The sequence below is a fragment of the Muscardinus avellanarius genome (genome assembly GCF_963383645.1).
Source record: "Muscardinus avellanarius genome assembly, chromosome: 17".
Lineage (NCBI taxonomy): Eukaryota > Metazoa > Chordata > Mammalia > Rodentia > Gliridae > Muscardinus > Muscardinus avellanarius.
The window spans coordinates 13,701,224-13,723,171 of NC_137803.1; the positions used below are offsets into that span (position 1 = coordinate 13,701,224).

At 44.0% G+C, this 21,948-nt stretch overlaps 1 protein-coding gene across 2 annotated transcripts in view; it reads right to left on the bottom strand.

Annotated features, from left to right (window-relative positions):
- The window catches only part of ZCCHC2 (zinc finger CCHC-type containing 2), a gene marked incomplete at both ends in the record, with an annotated part of 50,806 nt that overhangs the window by 8,881 nt on the left and 19,977 nt on the right, over positions 1–21,948 (bottom strand). Inside the window, 7 exons of one of the 2 annotated variants that reach the window (XM_080714767.1) lie at positions 1,924–2,018; positions 2,672–2,736; positions 5,086–5,218; positions 7,475–7,532; positions 9,240–9,323; positions 12,410–12,504; positions 18,776–18,888. In XM_080714767.1, coding sequence (XP_080570893.1) covers positions 1,924–2,018; positions 2,672–2,736; positions 5,086–5,218; positions 7,475–7,532; positions 9,240–9,323; positions 12,410–12,504; positions 18,776–18,888 — 643 coding nt within the window. Of the gene's footprint in view, positions 1–1,923; positions 2,019–2,671; positions 2,737–5,085; positions 5,222–7,474; positions 7,533–9,239; positions 9,324–12,409; positions 12,505–18,775; positions 18,889–21,948 lie in introns of both variants that reach the window. The other variant, XM_080714766.1, reaches the window with a different exon arrangement.

A 21,948-nucleotide genomic window follows, 5' to 3' on the forward strand; every position in this document is an offset into this window, starting at 1 on the left:
TTTGTGATATGAGCTACTGTTCTATCAGGGGATAAAAAGACCTTAAGCACATCTTGAGTTTACTAAATACCTAAAGGCAATTCTTTTTTGGAATCTTATTATTTCAAAGGTAAATTAATACACAAAGATCTGTTTTCTTTAAGTTATTACAACTGGCATACATTTGACATCTATGAGACAAGCTGTCCAAAGTATATTTTATTCATAATACTCCATATACATATATTCTGATTCATATATATATTTACGGATGAGTATATATATGACATTCATAGAGGAAAAAGAGAATAGGGTTTGGCTTATTCAAAGGTTATTACTGTAATATTTAAAAATTAAGAGACAGTAAGGCATGGTGACGCAAGCTTGCAATCCCCGCGCTTGAGAGGCGGAGACAGGAGGATCGCACACGTTCAAAGCCAGCCTTGCTGGCTTAAGAGACCCTGTTTCCAAGTAAAATATAAAATAGGTCTGGGAGTATAGCCTGGAGGCAGAAGGGTTCCACCTCCGGTACCACCAAAAATAAAAAATAAAAAAATAAAAAAATAAAAAAAAATAAGAGACAAAGAAAACAAGAAGTGGAGGGTGAGATGTTACAAGTTCTTAATTACCTATAAAATGTGTATTTTCTTTTAGAAATGCAAAATCTATAGCTCAGAGAAGACCCACACCCAAGAAACTCGGGACACAAGGTGCAAACCCATGTCTGTCCACTCAGAAGTCCACGTCTTCTCTGAAAACAGGAGCCTAAAAGCAAGGACAGCCGCAAACTTCTTGGGTGAGCAGCAGCTCCCGAGTCGTGAGACAAGAGTCGGCTCGACCTTGCACGTGGCGGGGTGTACAGTGGACAGGGAGTCCATCACAACGACCCAGGTAAGTTTGTTCTTGGGAGGCAAATGTGGGAGCAGGACATAAAACGAGCGGGAAGGGGAGAGCAACAGGGAGGCTGGCAGAGCCCCAGGGCCCAGAGCAGTTTCATCTTCCTACTAATTAGGGTCTTCCTCTCGCTTTTAGCTGCATCGCCACTGAGAACCTCAGTCGAGGGCTGCAAGGTGCTCCTAGGACTGGACTCTCATGCAGACGCGACAGGGCTTTTCGTGTTGTTTTTGCCCCAATCTACCCAGATCAATGAGTTGGCAGGTAGTTTTAGATTCAAAATCTAACCATTTCCTTCTCATTGCTATTAAGTCTTTCCTACACAAATACCTAGCTAAAAGTATGTCCTATTTAAGAGATTGATTCTGGTTATTTACACTGCACCACAACTGAATGTGCTAACATGAAAATTTAAATGAAAAATCCCCATTTGTGGGATCAATCAATACATATATAAGATGGACACATAGATAAAGTATTTTTTTCTAGGTCTGTGGGCTTTTATTCTATCTTTATTATTAATAGTAAAGATGAGTAAAACACAGAAAAGTAACCAATGAACTGGCAAAAGGAGCACTTCTCAGTCAAAGGAACCTTGAACCTAAAAATAGAGACCTAAAAATAATTAAGGATAAATAAGATTCCATGAATCAGAATTCCCCCAAAGCCTCAATATTCTAAAAGTGACTTTGATAAGAACAAGCTGAGACTTCCTGATGAGACTTGCAAGGCTGCAGTGAAGACCCACGGTGAATTGGGCCTCGGCGTGCTCTAGCGGGGACTGGGGAAGGCACAGGCCAGCGCCTGCCACCCCAGAGGCAGGGAAAACAGTAGTTGCACCTGAAGCGGGAGAAGTCTGCCTCCGTGGCTGTGCACCATTCCCCAGAGTAATCCCATTAAGTTCAGATTAATTTGGAAACTGCTGTACACATCAATGCAAGGTAAAATTATGGTATTAGGATCTCACACAACAGTTCAATTCCTACTAGTATAAAATTATCGTACTGAACAAATCTAGATGATAAGTATTTAAAAGAAAAACTTTCTTACCTTTCACAGGACCGCCACGGGCATGCTGTGGAGTGGAGAGTCTAACACCATTTATTCTATTATTCAATCTGTTGTCAGTTTTCTTAATTTTCTCCCTAAACCAGGTGTACATATTGTTAGCATTTTTAATAAATTCCTCTACCAAACATACTAAGCAATTACTAAATTCCCCCTCAATTGTTTTTTATAGATAAAAAATTGTTAGTAAGAAAAAACCTGAACACAGTTAAGATGCACTGTTAGTACAATTCTAAGACCTCTGCTCCTCCAGACTCTTCATAGAATTCTTCCCACTCCCCAGTACCAGAGAGCAAACCCAGGGGCCTCACACATGCTAGGCAACTGCTACATCTCTGAGCTATATCCCTCACCCTTTTGAGACAATAGTTTTTAAAATATTTTTAAAAACCCTAACAGAGCTGGGCGTGGTGGCGCACGCTTGTAATCCCTGTGCTTGGGAGGCTGACACAGGAGGATCACACAGGTTTGAAGCCAGCCTCAGCTACTGAGTAAGGCTCTCAGGAACTTAGTGAGACCCTGTTTCTAATAAAATATAAAAATAGGTCTGGGAATGTAGCCTGGAGAAAGCCCCTGGATTCCATCCCCAGTACCACCAAAAAAACCAAAACCATAAACAAAACAAAACCTAATAGAGAATATTTATAATATCTGAACTAAAAATGCCCAAATAAAATGCTACATGCAGTTTTCCCTTACCAGTTTCTATCACTGAAAGCATTAAACTTACTTTTCCATTTGTGGCTTTCCTTTCTTCTTGTTTATTGAAGATAAGTTCCGTTTGTCAGCAGAATGCTAACAGAGATAAAAAGACAAATCAAACACACCAAAGTAGGATATCACATTAAAATACCTTTCCAGTTGTATATTCTAACAGATTTTGGTTTCCAACTCTTTTTGCAGCTTTACTGGTGCGATGTAATGACACCCCATACGCAGTCAGCTCAGAGCGCTCCATACATGCGCACTCACGCTGCCTGCGTGAGAGTCCCCCCAGGCGCCCCCTCCCGCCCCGCACGAGCCAGCAGTCTGCACCTCCAACCCCCAGCCTTCTCTCCACCTCAGCGCCTTCTCTGCCGTCTGACTGCGGTCCCTCTGCTTCCCATCTTTGTCTAGCTTTCTGGGATCGACTTTCTGACAATGGCTGGTCTCACTTAGCATACTATTCTCTACATCCATCCATTTTTCTGCAAATGACACAATTTTTTATGGCTAAGCAAAATTCTGTTGCATATATATACACCACAGTTTTTTGTTAACTATTGTTGAATTTCCAACTATCTTTGAAGTCACCTACTACAATCATTAAGTTTACATTTCTGTGATAAATAATCATAAGAAAGTGTTTTTAACTTTTCCTTAAAAAATTTTTTTTTTAGACTGCTGGGTGTGGTGGCGCAAACTTGTAACCCCAGCATTTAGGAGGAGGAGACCGGAGGAGACCAGAGGATTGCGGTTCACGGACACCCTCAGCTACTCAGCAAGGCCCTTTGCAATTCAGGGAGACCATTTTTCAAAAATAAAAAGACTTAAAAAAATAGGGTTGGGGAGGCCAGGCGTGGTGGCGCACACTTGTAATCCCCACACTTGGGAGGCAGAGACAGGAGGATCGCGCAGGTTCGAAGCCAGCCGCGCGTGTTGGCTTAGGAGACCCTGTTTCCAAATTTAAAAAAAAAATGTAAAAATAGGTCTGGGAGTGTAGCCCGGAGGTAGAAGGGCTTCCAGGAACCCCAGTACCACCAAAAAAAAAAAAAAAAAAAATAGGGTTGGGGTGTACCTTGCAGGTACAATGCCCCTGGGTTCTATCCCTGGTACTGCAAAAAAAAAAAAAAAAAAAAAAAGAAAAGTTTTTTTTTAATTCCTGTGGTCCCTCTCTCTCTTATCTGCAGGTTCACTTTCTGTGATCAAGAATGGACAAAAATTGTTACTGTTAAGTTCCAGAAATAAGCACCCACAAGCTCAGCCCTTCCGCTTAGCAAGATGAGCGCGCACGCTGCCGCCCGCCGCCTGCCTGGGGGCGCGCCACCCCCTGCTCAGCGGCACCTGCGCTGTGTTTGCTTCTCACCCCACAGCAGATGAAGAGTGACGGGCACGTTCACAGCCCTTACTGCACACGAGGGTCTGAGCTGCTCTGTATCAGTCGCTGCTAAGCTCTTCCTGTGCCTGATTTGTGAGTGAAGCTCTATCATAGGTACATATGTATGTGCATATGTAGAGAAAAAAGGCTCTCCAGTGTGTGTGACTATCTGCAGTTTTAGGATCCACTGCAGGTCTTAAATCTGTATCCCCATAGATAAGGGGGGACTACCAAACAAAATAAAAAAGAATGAAGTGACTGGTAGTTGCTTTAGGTTTATTAGTAGTTCTTTGAAGTTTTGTTTGATAAAACTGACAGCATAAATGTTGTCAACTCTTTGAGAGAGAGGGCAAGGCTCTGGAATGGAGGGGGATATAAACAAATGGGCTTTGAAAAAGAGGTATTTTACAAGTTTCAATGAGAAAACTTACAATTTCTCAAAATGTACTTTAGATCATAAAAGCACACGCCATAAAGAGTTAACTTCAGATCTGAGTGTTGGGCAGAAATAGAATTAGGCTAGATCAATTTTCTAGACAGAACAATACAACTCGTATACTGCCCCCGAGTCTGCAGTGGCAGATTATACTGAACGCATGGGAGCGCTCAGCTCTGACCCAGCTCCCAAGAAGCACCTTTCCTTAATGACATTTATGCAGGGCCAATAAACTGGCCCATCTGCTCATAAAGAAAGGTCAGTTTGAAAATTCACATCTCCCCCAGCACGAGTGATTGAAATGCAAATAATTATTTCAAGACCAAAATGTAATTCCTTAATGTACTACCCCTAGAATTAGAATAAACATTTGTGTTACTATGTTAAAGTGTATTAATTTTACATGACTGATAGAAGTTATCTTAAAAATATTTTCATGTCTTGAAAGAGCTCAGATCCTATCTACAAGTATAAAGTCTAATAATCAGACCCCTTCATTTCTTATGTTCCTTACCTATACGAACTACCTGAATGCTTACTAGAACTCTTGAAAAATATAAACATATGGATACATGTATGTATGTATATGCCAGAAAGTTAACTACAGACCACCAAAATTAAGCCCACCTACCTGGTCAGCTAGAGTCATGCAGTGCTCTGGGTGCTGAATGGCACTGCAGCTTTGCTTCCTCCAATCCACGATTCCATTCTGTTCAGAATATTGCATGGTAAGCCCATCCAATGGAGAGCAGCTCGTACCAACACTGCTACCAAAAGGAAAGTTTATGGAGTGTGAAAACCTACCCTCGATCATGTAACCTGCTGTACATTTTAATGGAAAAGTTATAGTAACCCTTTCTTTTTCTTTTATCTTGGGGGGGGGCAGTAATGGGGATTAAACTCAGGACTGCTCTACCACTGAGTTACACCCCAGCTGATTTTCTTTTGGAATGTGATTTTGACAAGTTGCTGAGGCTGGCCTCAAACTTGCAATCCTCCTACCCAGCCTCCCAAATACTGGGATTATAGGGTGCACTACTGTGCCTGGCTAACAGTAACCCTTTCTTCAGTCTGCTAGGTTTTTTGAATGCCTACTGACAGGACTAAGAAAACAAAGTATACTATTAGAAATAAACAGGTACATATCTAATTTATCACTAATACCTGTCTCTAAAAAGTGGTAAAGATGAGCAAATTCCTCAACAATAAAATAAACTGATATTAAGAACTCAAAAGATGGGAAACAGAGAAAGAGAATTTAAATAAAGAAGAAATTTGGGGCCAGGCATGGTGGTCCATACTGTAACCCCAGTGGGAGGCTAAGACTGGAGGTTCACTGCCAGTCTCAACAACGGGCGAAGCTCTCCACAACTTAATACGACCCTGTTTCAGAATAAAGAATAAGATAAAGCTGGGGGTGTAGCTGAGAGATAGCATGCCCCTGGGTTCCATCCCCAGTACCAAAAGAAGAAGAAGAAATCTGGTCCAAAGGCGATGCACTGAAGCAGTGGGAAGAGGAAATACGAGACACAAATCAGAAGCTGGTGAGTCGCAGCAGATGGAGCAAGACAGGGTGGAAATAATATCTGACGAGATAAGAACTAAGAATTTCCTAAAATCAAACATACCAAGTTACAGATTCAAGAGCCAGGCATGGTGGTACACACCTCTAACACCAGTACTGGGGAGGTGGACACAGGAGAACTGCAGGGTCAAGGTCAGCCTTAGCAACTGAGCAAGGGCTGAGGATGTAGCTCAGAGGTAGAACACCCCTGAGTTCAATCCCCAGTAAAACACACACACACACACACACACACACACACACACACACACACACACGGAGAATTCATACAAAGAAAGCTACAAAACTTATCATAGGAAAATTGCCAAAAACCAGACAATGAGACAAACTTAAAAACAATCAGGAAAATCACTTGATCTTCCAAAGGGCGACAACAGAATTGACCAGACGACAGGGGCCAGACAAATTTCACCGAGTACCCCTCAGATGTAGAATCCAGAATGGCATGCTTTTTTTGAGAGTTGGTCCCAGAAAGGAGGAACAGGTGAGTGGAGAGAAATAGCAGAAGACACCAATGAGGTTGCCACTATAAGCAAAGGGCCCAGCACTGCAGAGACTGCTAAAGGAAGAAAGCTACAGACTCAGCAAAGGCCCGAGGCAGAAAGTGTAAGGTTTTGTGGTTCATGATTGACGGGTCAGTACTAACACCACGCGAGTCCCAAGTCACGTAAATAGTTTCAGGTGATCTGCAAAAGAAATTAAGAGGTGGGCAGAGGCCATGGCTCAAGAGACTAAAGACACTTGCCTAAAGACAATGAAACTGTGGTTTCACAAGCTAACAGAAAATAACTGCCCATGCACGATCCCATAACCAGTAAAAAAGTCTTTCAAAAATTCAGGCAAAATAAGTATTTTTTTCATATAAAATCCAACTGCATTAAACACTTAAAGATGTAACCACAGGAAACACCCAGTGCTCTTCAGTTAGAAGGAAAATGGTCGTAGGTCATAGACATACCTATGACCTATGGTGGACGCTCAGCGACAGAAAGGACGGAAGATCAAGGAAACGGTAAGAACTAAGGAATCCTAGAAAAATGCTTCATGGACTCACAATTATAAAGAGCTGAGATGTGACCGCCGTGACTTACAATACAGAAAGATAACTGGGTCAAAGTGATGAAAGTTCTCAAACTGGCAAATGCGAGAAGCTAAATTAGCATCAGACTTAATTAAGTCAAGGCAGACAATACAATTCCTAGAGTAGTGACTAGAAGAACAGAAAGACAACGCATAACTATCAAGTCAAGGAGAGGAAAACAAAAAATAACCCCAAAGAAGACATGAAGGAGACAAAGAGAAAAACAGAATAGGTAGGAAAAATAAAGCAAATAGCAACAGGGTACAATTACAGCCCAATATATCATTAAATTAATGAACTGTTACACCAATTAAAAAGTACACAAAGGCATTTATGCTTTAGAAATCAGATACCTACTTCATAACAGGACCTTTCCCAGTATGCTTCTTGTGGATTATGGTGTGCTGTAACACATCTAGAGCAGAAGAAAATTCATTAATTATACCAAATGCTGCAGCCAAAGTCCAACAGGAAGATGATACTAATTCATGTGAGTGAAAGCGTGCTGACAGATGGTGTGGAGCATTTCTAAGCATCTCCCAACACAGAAAACATCTTAAAGAGGAGTTTTTCAATGCCATAATAAGCTAATGAATTACCTTAAATATCCTCTCAAATGGCTTTACCTAGCAGCCCATCAATCCTGTACAAAACTAAGAAGTCTAATATCTGCATGCCACTTTAACCACAACAGTCAATTCTGGCTGAACTCCCTTCTTAACAATTAAAAAATTATTCCAAATATTTTTTAAAATCTATTAATATAAAAACCACCTTGTACACCTAACAACAACCCAGACTTCTATCGAGTTGCCTTTTTTTTTTTTTTTTTTTAAGCAGTACTGGGGATGGAACACAGGGGCACTCTACCTCCAAGCTACACCCCTAGCCTTCTTTTTTTATTCTTGATTTTGAAACAGGGTCTAAGTTGCGAAGAGCCCTACTAAGTAGCTGAGGCTGGGAAAACCTGCGATCCTCCTGTCTCAGCCTCCCAAATGCTGGGATTACAAATATGCGCCACCATGCCCGGCTCGCCTTTTGCTTTTTTTAAAAAAACAAAATGTCGTAGATATGACCGACAGTCTTTATTCCATTCGATTCCCCCCTTCTACAGAGACTAAATAGTACCTGACTTGTTGAAATACTTCTGTGAAAGTTTAACTACCATATAATGTGTGTGTTCATAAAATGCACACAGTGGTGTTGTATGTTTCAATATATTACAAACATCCTTTAACTGCAACCTGGCACGACTACATCACAATCTAGTTATAGGTCACTAACATTTGAGACACCCAGGCCACTTCCTGGTATCTGCTCTGACAAACGATGTGGCCACAAGTACCCCTCCACCTCTCCTTGAGGACAAGACGGCAAGTCTTGCAGATGCAGAATCACAAGACAACATAAAATTAGCTCCAACTCCACTACACTGTACCAGTTCTGTCCAGATCACCATGACAACTCCATCGCCATCAGCAGGGCCCCAGTGCCTGCTGCTTCAACGCTGGATGCTGTCGAGCTTGAAAGCCTTTTGCCCATCTGAAGGGCGTGAAATGGTACCTGTTTTCATTTGCACTTTCTCAACTACACATAAGGATACATACTACTTAGCAATTAGCCCTTTCTTCTATGAATTACCTATTTATGTCTCGTCCATATTTCTCATTAGATTTTTTAGGTGTATCCTTCTATAATCTGCAGAAAGCCTTTTATCTATAAATATCTTGCTAGTATTATTTCCTCTGTGGATTGTCTTTTAAGTGTATGTTTTATCACTTGCAAGCTCTTATTAGGATCAGTAAAATGTATGGGTCATGCTCTGCCTTGTTCACGAAAGCCTTCTCTTCCTAAATGAAGATTTAAACGTTTAAATTTTATATTTTACAAAAAAAATTTGTTACCTGAAATTTTTGTGTGTGATATAAGTAGAAATCTAATTATATACTTTTTTCATACAGCAAGCCAACTGTGCCAACACCATTCTGTGAACACTCTATTCTTTGCCTATGATTTGAAATGCCACCTGTTCACCTCCAAATCCCCATACGTCTCTCCAGACTCCCTCATCTGTCATGCCAACATCAGGCAAAATGACTTATTCTAATGAATTTGCACTGACCTTCTTCTTGACTGGAAGCTTCTGAGCTGTCTTCTTTTAAGTGTTCTAATACTTTAGAAGTCTTCAGAGAGGATTGTAAATGATCTGCAGGAAGCAATTCAATATTATTAACTCTTAGGAAATTATAACAGCAAGAAAAGAAAAAAGAAAAAAAAAGAAAAATGTGATTATCCCGTTCCCCAACTTAGAGGGGAATGGAGGGTTAGTGGGAAAGAGAACATTTCTCCTCGCTAGGACCTTTGAAGAAGCAGGATGACGTGGGACAAAGCACTGAACTCGAGGGCAGCAGGGCACCAGCCAGCCCCCCACGTCGCGTCTACAGTCCCAGTGAGCTTGTGCAAAATGAGCAGATGGACAACGGGGGCCATGACACATCTGTGGGTTAAAGGAAATTGTCCCCGTTTTTCTTACTTTCAGTTTGTTGTCCATTATTACTTCTTTTGTAAAAATCAGTAATAATGTTGGAGCAATGTTGACTTGCTACAAAACTCAGTATCTACTCGGAATTTCTATTTCATCAAAGAGCAGGGATAAGCACTTGGTGGGCCAGCACTGCCCCGAGGAGCATGTCTGACAGCAATGGATTGCAGAGCTCAACATTTCAACTCATTTAGGAATTTAACATGTTTCCTCAGAGTTAGTTGTCAGGCTATGGAGTGCTGCTCTCTGACACAGTGAGACAAGACAGAGCTATTAATTTCTCAAAAAATAAAACAAAACAAAAACCCGGTGCAAACAAACTGTTCATTGGGGAAACAGCTCAGACATATACCAACGCAGCACTCTCCAGGTTTCCCACAATCTCAAAGTGTGTACTTTCAGAGCACTTTAATTTCACCACCTTAAACAAGACCTGCCAACCTCATCAGCACTGCCCAGCCCTGAAGGTGAGCTCTCCCGTATTTTACACACTCATCCCAGACTGAGCTTCCCTGGACAGCCTGCTGGTATGAGCTAAAAGTTTACACTTTACGTGTCAATGTCTTTTTAGAATTAACAGACTGGTTAAGTCTGCATAGCTCTAGAATAACCAGGACATTCACAAAGCTATTGCCACTATTCAAACACAAATTTCCCCATGGAGCTGTGCGGCTCATCTTAGTCCACTAGTCACAGAGGGCCAGGATTTTACTTCTAATGGCTAGTTGTGATAAAAATATTTAAGGTACGCACACATACACGCACACGCAAAGAATTATAAAAGTTACGCCATGTAACATCCAATCCTATTTTTCACCTCTTTCCCCCCTATTTCACACTGAGAAAATTGTCTCCTTTTGCCTTTAGGTAGGAAAATATGACTGTTGAAAAAAGATGAAAGATTTATTTATTTTTTATATTTTTTGTTTCTCTTTTTGTGTGGTGCTGGGGATGGATCCCAGAGCTTTTCTATCTTCAGGCTCTACTCCCAGACCTATTTTCTATTTTATTTGGAAACAGAGTCCCACTAAGTTGCTGAGAGCCTCACTAAGTAGCTGAGGCTGGCTTCGAACCTATGAGATCCTCCTGTCAGCCTCCCAAGCGCAGGGATTACAAGCATGCACCACCACGCCCGGCTAGGATGTAAAGATTTAAAGAAACAAAAATGTTCCTTGAAATAGGGTCTGCACTTAAAGTGAGCAGAAATTCACTAAAGCACATGTTAGTGTTCCTGGGAAAACACTCGTTTAACAGGAGGCCAGGGAGGATGTGATGAACGCTGGCGTGGGAGGGCAAAGCCTACGCACACCTAAGGAAAACTGGGGACAGCTTCTGGAGGAGGTGCAGTTGAGTCCTAAGGTGCAATTTTAACAGGTCATGATAAAGGATGGACACTTAAGCAAGGGCACCAAAGAGCAGAGACACTGGGGCAGGAGCGGTGGGCGCTAGCTGTTGGAGACCCCTCGCAGCTGCAGCCCGAGAGACCACGGGAAGCACAAAGAGCCCACAGCGGGATCTGACTTTCTGACTTTCGCACAGACTTGTGGGTTTTTTTTTTTTTTTTTTTTCAGTAGTAGGGATGGAACCCAGGGGCATTTTACCTTTGAGCTACAACCCCAGCCCTATTTTTTAGTCTTTTTATTTTTTGAAACAGGGTCTCATTGAGTTGCGAAGGGCCTCACTAAGTAGCTGAGGCTGTCTACAAACCACAATCCTCCAGTCTCCACCTCCTGGATGCTGGGATTACAAGCGAGCACCACCACGCCTGGTATTTGTGATGTTTTTAACAGGGAAATAACAACCAAATTTATCCCCCTGTGAGCCTGGGATGGGGAGAATGAACAGGAGTCTGAGTGAAGAGTGAGGCTTTGTGGGTAATGGTCCACACGTGAAATAGGGCCTAGCTGAAAATGATGGGATGGTTGGGAAGGGACAAAAAGGAAGACATTCCTTGTCTAGCATGAGCGAACCTTAAAATGGCTGAAAATGAAGAGGAAAAGTGGGGGTAATGAGGCTGTAGGCTGTGGAGGTCACCACAGGAAGAGGTGGCCCAGCAGATGGTAGATTACACAGCCTGCACTCAGCAATGCCCAGGAACTGAAAGGCCAGGCATATTATAGTTCTTGCACTCTGCCTGATTATCAGTGTGCTTTGTTGTATTAGCTTTTAAACATTTTGTTAGTGGTCCTAGGGATTGAACCCAGGGATGTTCTACCTTTGAGCTATACCCTCAGATCTAATTTTTATGTTTTTATATTTTATTTAAAAACAGTGTCTTGCTAAGTTAGTTGCTGGGGCTGGCTTTGAATCTGTGATCCTCCCATCTCAACCTCCCAAATACTGGGATTACAGGTGTGTGCCACCTGGCTTTTACTCTCTTTAAAAGTGCTGTGTAAGATGGGCATGGTGGCGCACACTCGTAATCCCAGCATTCGGGAGGCTGAGACTGGAGGACTGAAGCCTCAGCTACTTAGTGAGGCCCTTCGCAACTCAGTGAGACCGGGTTTCAGAATAAAATAAAAAACAGGGCTAGGGGTGTAGCTCAGAGGTCGAATGCCCCTGGGTTCCATCCCCAGATCTGCAAAAGAAAAAAAAAAAAAAAAAAAAAAAAAAAAGGGCTGTGTAAGATTGAAAATGACAAGTATTCCTTAAGTGTATGCCACTATTCCTTATTTCATAACTTTTAACTATAAGATGACATGGTAACACATGAAAACCAAACAAAGATCAGAGAACCAAGGAATGCTTACTGAGACTGTGTAGAGAGTCTGACGATATGGACCGAAAGAAGCTGTGTACTTTCTGACTCTGTAGGAAAGCTTGCGATGAAGTTGAAAATAGCTGCCTGCAGATAAGAGGAAAAAAGATTTGTTAATTTCAGGCATATACATATAACAAGACTGATTAGATTATAAAGCAGGTTTAAGTGGTCATTTCATTCAGGTACAGAAAAAAACTTTCCCTAAAGAAAAAAATATTACTTCTAATATATTTTCCTGTAGGAGGGAATGAGTAGACTTTTAAGGAACTAACGTGCCAGAGACCAGTTTGCGCCGTGGGATGCTCTGAGGCAGGGCCAGGCAGGCTGTGCTCCCTCGCAGGGAGGCTGGCCCACACAGCGCCGTGAGCTCACCTGAGCCCAGTCCAGGCTGCCCCTCAGGCTTCAGCACGCTCAGGTTAACTCTTCCCCTTCATAACAACAAGCACTGCTTTGTAGGAAAGAGGTGAGAAAGGACTTTGATAATGTTAATACCCTACTCTACAAACACTCAATGAATTCAATTATTGTTTATTTCAACACTGACTCATAGCTTCCTGTCTTATTCAATGTTACTACTGCTATTTGATACTGTTTGCCCCAGAGCTGACCACCAGGACCCCTTCGAGCCAGCTCTGATGCAGCCGCGGTACGAAGGACGACATGACAACGCTGCCTCATTCCTTACGCACGACAGGCTCATCTTGGACTTTTCCCACCCAATCCCTGGAATCGGCTTTTCCTGCAGGAAGACCAAGCTCCTGTTGCAGAGAACGACGTACCAAAGTGCTTCCAAAGACACACCAAAGTGCTTTCAGTGACCAGAGCTGGGGAACATGTGCACACACGCATGCGCCAATGCATTCACTTCCACAGAGACTGAATACCACGAGTTCAGTAACTTCCATTTCAATCACACTTCAAGGGCCATTGTGCTTTCTTCTTTTCTATATAACTCTCTTCTCCAGAAAAATGCAAGACAGGTCTCACTATTCTCAATATATATGCATATTCATTCAAAGCCTCAGTAATAAGTCCCTCACACCATCAGCACTATTCCCTCCAGTCTCTCCAGAGGCCTCCTGACACCCTGCCGGGCTGCCCCTGGGGTGTGCCCTCACCTCCGGCTTGTACTCTGAGCCTGCCTCCCACTGCAGCCAGGAGCCAACAGCCTCCTTGCCCCGTAGACCCCTCTCTGTCCCTCCCCTTCCAATGCTGCTGTACATCTTGCTCTGCCCCATGGACTAGCTTTAAGACTGATCTGTTCAGGAAAGAGGAGAAAATTCAGTGATGGCTTTTTAGAAATGGCAGCCATACAGTGATAGTAGTCACTGGTACCATTAAGACTTGAGTCATAATATTCAACACATCTTCTAGAATGTGCATGCATGTTTTCAAACAATGGCCTAAGCTGAATAATAAATATCTGAGAATGTGTAACAGTATTTTGGAAAGAAAACAGAAGTAGAAAAATACAGATTTTCCAGCTATGAATAAGTTATAAAGCTCTAATAATTAAAATGTGATCCCTGAACAAGAACAAAAGACTGATGGAAGGAGGAAACCAGAAACATGGAAACAAAACCTACACGTTTTCATAAAGTACCGAATAAAAATCAATGGTACAGGAAAGAATGATTTCACTGGAAGAACAACATAGATCCTGACTTCACTTGGAGTAACAAAACAAATTCCAAAATAGGTGAAGGAAACAGTAACAAAACTATCAGTCACACAAAAGCAGTGCGAGTTTCTAAGACTAAGCAAGCTTGATTTTTTTTTTTAAGTGAACAGACATGACTCAAGCTCAAAAGCTGCACTGTGAAGAGGGACTAGAACTCTCTAGACCTTTCTTTCTCCCTGTACATAACTCAAGCCTTTTACTACGTTAGTGTGTAAAATGAGCCCCTTCATTTTCCCTCAGGATAGGCTCTTTTACTATTTTATTACAGCCACGTCTGCATCAGCATTGAGTGTTGATCTTTCCTAGTAAAAGTACACCACAGTTAACATCATTATATGTTCATCTTTGCATACGACTGGAAATACAGCTGCAGGATAAGTAACTAGAAGTGTAACTATTCAGATTATCTACATTTAAATTTTGTATTGCCAAATAGCTTTACTTAGTCATTTTATCAATTTATACTCCTCATCACCAAAGAGGACCTCCCGAGCCTTTTGATCTTTGCACACGCAACAAGCCAAGTTAAAACTCAATATTTCCATTTCCAGTTATGGGGCTCTATTCATGTTTAAACGCCGCCTAAAACTTTGTTTTCTGTGCTATTTGTTTATAATTGCTCCCACTTTTCCCCTTGCTTTAGACTATTTTTAATGCCTTTCTGATTCTTAGGAGTTCATTTTAAAAGAAATTATTCCAAATACTTTCTCCCAAGTACTTCAGTTTGTTTATAGTGTGGTCTTTTGTTAAATCATACAAAGATTTAAGTCTTAGTATTCAAATTCCTGTTTTTCTTTTGTTGCTCCTGTACTGGGGGTGGAACCCAGGAACCTCCTACCTCTGGCTACACCCCAAACATATTTTATATTTTATTTGGAAACATGGTCTAAGTTTGCTAAGAGCCTCACTAAGTAGCCAAGGTTAGGTTACAAGTGTGTGCCACCACCCCAAGTCAAATTCCCATTTTTCTTCAAGTTTTTAGAAATATCTTTCATATACACATTATATATTTCATGTTTTCTTTCTTGCGTTTTATATACATACATAGAGATGCTGTCTGTTTTGAGATGGGGGTTTCACCAGTTGGCCAGGCTGACCTTGAACTTATGATCCTCATGACTTAGCCTCCCATGTTGCTGGGACTACGAGCACAGACCCCATGCCTGGCTTCTTAAGGTGAATTCTGAGAGAAGAAATGGCATAAAAGTCCAACCTAATTTTTTTCTATACTGCTGCTGAAATACACCTAACATTAACCTGCAGTCTGGAAAGGCCTTTCTAATCTTAAGAAGTAGGTGGTAACACAAAAACAAAGACTGATAATTCTACCATTTTAAATTTCATTTAAAAATTCACAGCTAACTAAAAAATGTATGAGATAAGTGATTAACAGTCATTTATATTTCATTTAAAAATCTAAGCCAATCACAAAAATCTAAAAAGATAAGCTGATAAAGGAAAGATGATATCACAAAATACACAAATGGAACCTTATGAAAAGACACTGAATAAAGAAGTTAAAATTAAGCCCATGAGCTATTCAGTCCCAGCAAGTCAGCACTCGAGACGCGGGCGGTGCTCTCGGCTTCTCTGCTCCTCACAGCCGCCTTGCACTTTGCACAAACCTATACTGAATAAAGCTTTCCTAATTCCTCTGTCCTCTGGGAAGCAGAGCCGAGGAGCTGTGCCTGCTGCTGGCCAGCTTGTGGCTGGGGCATTGAGGAGTCCCCGTGCGTGGCTCAGCCAGGGAAGTTAGCTCGGCCAGGCTGACACAAGCCGCACCAACTGGCTGCTTGGCCATTCGAAGCCCAGAGGCATTTCTAGGCTGAGCCTACCCCTGCCCAGCAGCACAGCTGCACAGCCCCAGGCCACGCCTCCCTTCTGTTCCTTGTGCTCACCCAGGCTTGTCCCTGGGTGTACTGTGTCCCGCTCCCACTCCTCCTTTCTCTAAACCCTTCCACCGGTGCTTCCTAGGCTCCCCCCCCCAAATCCAGGGTCCCCAGTGACCAGAGCCCCCCCATCCTCAACTAAACACGGGCTGCAGCTTTCCTCACTGCAGTCTCCTGCACCCTGACACACACCTGCCTGTGCTCCTCTGAGCCCCTAGGCCCACCTGCTGTGCCAGCCCATCACTCAATCCCCCACAGGCACATTCAACTTGGAACCACCTCACCACTTCCTCCACTGTCCTCCCTTCTGGGTTTCTGCATGGGCATTCGCTGACAGTGGCCCTTTATTCAGCTGCCTCTCCCCAGCAACTTCCTCCACATCTCACCCCAGATTTACTTCCAGTCACACCCAGAGCCTGCCACACACTAAAGCACTCTCCCTCCTCCCAGAGTCTGTTTGTCCTTTGAGAAGCAAACCTTCCTCCCTTCTCAGCTCCCACTCATCCCCAGAATGCTCCTCTCCAGCCCACTCCCTTCTCAGCCCCACTCATCCCGAGAGTGCTCCTCTCCGGCCCGCTCCCTCCTCACTCCCACTCATCCCCAGAGTGCTCCTCTCCGGCCCACTCCCTTCTCAGCCCCACTCATCCCCAGAGTGTTCCTCTCCGGCCCACTCCCTTCTCAGCCCCACTCATCCCGAGAGTGCTCCTCTCCGGCCCGCTCCCTCCTCAGCCCCACTCATCCCCAGAGTGCTCCTCTCCGGCCCGCTCCCTCCTCAGCCCCACTCATCCCCAGAGTGCTCCTCTCCGGCCCGCTCCCTCCTCACTCCCACTCATGCTGAGAGTGCTCCTCTCTGGCCCACTCCCTTCTCAGCCCCACTCATCCTGAGAGTGCTCCTCTCCGGCCCACTCCCTTCTCAGCCCCACTCATCCCGAGAGTGCTCTTCCCCAGCCCGCTCCCTCCTCAACCCCACTCATGCTGAGAGTGCTCCTCCCCAGCCCGTTCCCTCTTCAGCCCCACTCATCCTGAGAGTGCTCCTCCCCAGCCCGTTCCCTCTTCAGCCCCACTCATCCTGAGAGTGCTCCTCCCCGGCCCGTTCCCTCTTCAGCCCCACTCATCCTGAGAGTGCTCCTCCCCAGCCCGCTCCCTCCTCAGCCCCAATCATCCCCAGAGTGCTCCTCCCTGGTCCACTCCCTTCTCAGCCCCACTCATGCTGAGAGTGCCCCCCCCCTTCTCAGGAGTTAAAAGGCCATTAGTGATGCACATCTCTGCTTCCTCTCCCCCTTGGGAAGTCTGCTTCCTAAATCAGGATGCTTTCAATTCAGAGAGGAGAAAAGAGGAAGTCTCACTTAAGTTTTGACCCTAAGCCACAAGGACGCTAGAACCTGCTTTACTTACTTATTAATAACTGCAAGTTTCCAGTAAAACCATATTTCCTCCTTGTTTATTATTCCTGAATTTCTTTCCCTCATAAAGAGAAGCCCCCAGGGAAGGATGAAGGTGACTGGCCACCCACCCTCCAAAGGCAGAGCAGCTGTCGCACTCGCACCTCGGCTGGGCCTGGCCTCTGCCCTGCCCACCTGCTGCACAGGAGCCAGCTTCACACCCACCCTCGCCCTCTGCTGGGCCAGTCAGATCTAGCTCAATTCTTCCTAAATTTCCTTTGGCATACTGTCCCACGGTCACACGAAGGAGAGGCCCTTCCAGGACAAACTCAACCATGCACTCTCCCCATCCTTTGACCAGAAATGCTGCACAGATTTTGAAAAGTGGAGACAAGAGACAACAGGGCAGACTGAGGCCATCCCAACGTGCTGATCTTTACGTGGATGCCACGCCTTGGTCAGCTTCCCAGGTCTCCTTTCTCGGGTCAGCTCACCAGATCTCCACACATGGTTTTAAGTCCCATCTCCCCTCAAGCACGTGATCCTGGACCCTCAAACTATCCATCCCTTCGTGCGCAAGCCTCTTACATTAGAGGAAATATACAAGCCATTAGCAAACATCCCTCAACTTTCCATCATGAACAAGTAGATGTGCTGTATCTACGTCCACCCTACCTACATGGCGCCCGTGCCACCAACTTCCTCCCTCGCCTGTGCTTTCCACCTCTTGCTCTCTGCAGGGGCCCACGGGAGGCCCTGGGAGCATCTCTTACCTCTCATCCCCCACGCATCCCTTCCTCCGCCAGCACTGGGCTCCAGAAGAGCACACGGTGGCGTGCGGGGCTCACTTCCAACCCTCGGCCCCAGCTTGCTCAACAGCATAAACGCCTCCCGAGCCCAGCTCTCCAACAAGGCCTCTTTCAAAAAAAATCTTAAGAAAAATATAAGAGGCTTTGCTCAATATCTTTATATTTTCAAAGAAATAAAATTTTATGCTGGGCGTGGTGGCACATGTTTATGGTCCCAGCATTTGGGAGGCTGAGACAGGAGGATCATGGTTCGAGGACAGCTTCAGCTACTTAATGGGGCCCTTTGCAACTCCGGGAGACCCTATTTCAAAATAAAGAATAAAAAATACGGCTGGGGGTGTAGCTCAGAGGTAGAATGCCCCTGCCCCTGGGTTCCATCTCCAGTACCAAAAAAAAAAAAAAAAAGATATTAGAGAACTGAAGAATACAATTGCAAAATTAATTTGGAATTTTTTACTGTGAATCCACAAGTAAATGGCACAAGGATGGCAAGTTCACTGTACAGAGGACTCAAGGGAAGGAATCTCTGTGACCCTGGTAAAAAGCCTCCCCTCTCCACAACCAAGCTGATGTGAGGACCGAGGGGGCCATTACCTTAGGATGGGCTCCAGGTCAGCGTGTCGCCTCTCCTCCCTTTTCAAGGAACCCTGATTCAGGGCTCCTAAGATGGTCTTGTCAAAAGTCTCTGAAGACAATTCCTTTGGAAGCTAAACAACAACAACATCCAATGTTAAGTTTTTACCGTCAAATATATTACAAATCAGATGCATAAAATAAAGATAAATGCTCCTTGCTCACTAGTCATTCAAGCAGTTAATTCCTTCTCCAAACCTTCCCGACACAGAACCCCAACCAGAAGCGGCAGCAGCCTTTCCTCCAGGAGACACACGGCCCTGGAGGGCAGGGACACCCCTGCGTGCCGCACGCTCACGCCCACCACGAGGACACCACGCGGGGCTGGACTGGGATTGCTTCTGTCCTAGGACAGTGTTTCGAAGGCGCCACCTCGCCTGTGCTGTTACTGCTTTGGTGCCTCTCGGCAATGTCAGACCACTGTGCTGTGCACCAAATACACCGAGTTATGAAAGCTGGGGGAAATTCAATCTTACTATGTTGAAAACAGTAATTCAAGGTTTTCCTCGATGTAATGGAGAGGCTCCTGAGGAAGGTCCTAGAAACCATAAAAGCCATGTGGCTAGCCATGGCTTGTTTTTACAGCACATTTACATGGTAAAGTTATAAATTAAAACCATAATTCTATTAGTTTACTTTTTAAATCTCAGCAAACTGACACTTTGTAAAAGTAATTTTCCAATTCTTTCAAGAATTCAAAGTTTTAAACTTGAATTTGGCGATTAGCTTCTGAATTACTGGCACTTTCATTAAAAGTAATTAAAATTAAAAGTAGAACCATTAACACATTATAGAAGGAGCTACAGGAATGTAAGAATTTATATAAATTGTTTACATATCAAGCTTTAATTTGAGAAATCCAACATAAATATTCTTCTGAAAAATAAGCATTCTAAGTCAACAATTGAGAAATGGGAAACCTAACAAGGCTAGCACATGGCGTTACTAATTCCAGGCACAGGAGACCGTGGCATCAGGATGGTCTCTCCCTCGGAGTGAAGCCCCTCTGCTCATTAACTGACCCGGTCAGACCAAGGGCTCTCATGGCGTCCAAACACCCTTGAGGAAAACATGTCTTCTCACCACAAATGGGAAGAAATAAGTTCTGGATTGACACACTTTCCAGAGAGATCACTATTCATTTTAATATTTATACTTTGATGTTAGCATCTGAACAGATCTTGACACTAGGCATTTATCATATCACCAACTTTAAACACACATTCTACTGAATATATGTAGTATAGCCAAGAAAACCCAGCTTTGGTGGAAAAATCCATTTCAATGACTAGAACACTGATGGTTGCTCTAGATACTGAAGGCAACAGGACATGAATGTTCACCAGGTAACGGCACTGTTCACGTTACCGGGCAGAGTGTGGACATGCAGCCATCAGTATTTACACACTCATTTACTGTCAGGTGGCTTTGATCTTCAATTTCCAGGACCTATTTCCAGTCCTAAATGAAGCATATTTGCTAAAAAATACAGCTCTAAATCATGTCTTTTATATTCTAAGTCACTGTTTCAGATTTCCTTCCCTCTCAAGTCTGTAAAGCATATCCGTCCTCCCACTCCTGGAGCCCCAGGTTGGCCCTAGCACAAACTCAGGGTAATAAAATTATTTTTTCTAACTAGCTATACAATTTTACCTTTGAAAATACTGCGGTCAAATGTATAACCATTATAAAACCTCATTAAATTTTGATTTTCCAACCTGTCTCATTCAGTCAGTCAATCAACATTCAAATTCCTACTCTGTGCCCAGGTACTGTTTGAGGTACTGTGGATACATCAGTGAACAAAGAAATGAAAACCCTGTCTACATGGAGTTGATGTTCTGGTAATAAGAAGAAAAATGAAACCAGGGAGGGCTTGGATGTGAAGAACGGAAGTTGTTATTTCCACGGGGAAAACAGGGCGCACAGCCCAGACCTCAGACCCAGGTTTACACACTGCACCGACTGGACGCGCAGCTCAGCAGCAGCGGCCACCAGCCAGGGAAGCAGGCTGCTCGGGCTGTCCCACGAACAGGCTGTCCCGCTCCTGAAATTTTGTAAATGATGTTAAAAGAAAGGTAAAAAAGGGTAAACCTGAAGGGCGTTTCACAATAGCAACTCATTTCTAGAAGTCTACAATGTTGCAGATTATTTCATGTAACCAGAGGCATTTATATTATATGTAGCAGGTATAGTTCTACAGAACTATATTAAAATGTTGGCTAAGTAGGAGGATCGTTGATGACCATGATTCTGAAGAGTTCATGAATTACTTATTTGAGGCTGTATTTTTTATTTTTAAGCATGCAGCTTTTTAGAAAGATTGTGTGACTGAATGAAGGAAATCTGTCAAGATGCAATGGCAGGAGTGCAAGGAGGACCGCCCAATAAGTGCCAGGCGCCAGCGCGAGCCGGGGGTCAAGGATGTGGACGAGCTAGGGCGAGCGCCCTGTGGGAGGCGGTGCCCGGCCCCACACCAGGACTTCTCAGGCTGAGCCCGATCTGCACCATGAAAAGGACAACGAAAGAAAGAAGGCGAGGAGAGCATGTGTTCCTACTCCAGATGACGGCTGCTCTCTTCACTCGCCCTTAAATGTACCCTACCGAGAGAGGAGAGCTAGGAGTGTGCAGAAGAGACTCGATCAGGATGCGTGGAGGTGGACACAGCACCCCGCTCCATTTGCTCAGTAACCAGAACGCAGCCAGGAGCACCTTCTCACCGCGGGGCAGGCGCAGTGGCGTACCGCTGACTCGCTGGACCACGGCTGCTCTTCTCCTGGCACTTTTCTGACTGTTCTATGACTAAGTCCAGCAGGCGGACGCAGTGCTCAGATGCGCTCCTTCAACATGCACATCTTCTGGGAGGCCGCAGGAGGGTGCACAGCCTCTGGTGGCTGGAATTGAACGAAACTACCCTCCATCTTTACATGAAGGATGGTCGCCAACTTGAGTGTGTGAAGGACTACTCAGCCCTGAACTGAGAAAGCCTGATTTTAAAAAAAGCCACAGCACAAGGTAGCTACTTAAGTCCTTCTGGGGTGTGAGCTCATTCAAAGATGCTAACAAGAAGTCCAGGTGAACTAACCCTGGACAATACTGGACTATGTTTCTCAGAGAAACAGCCTCTGATGTGC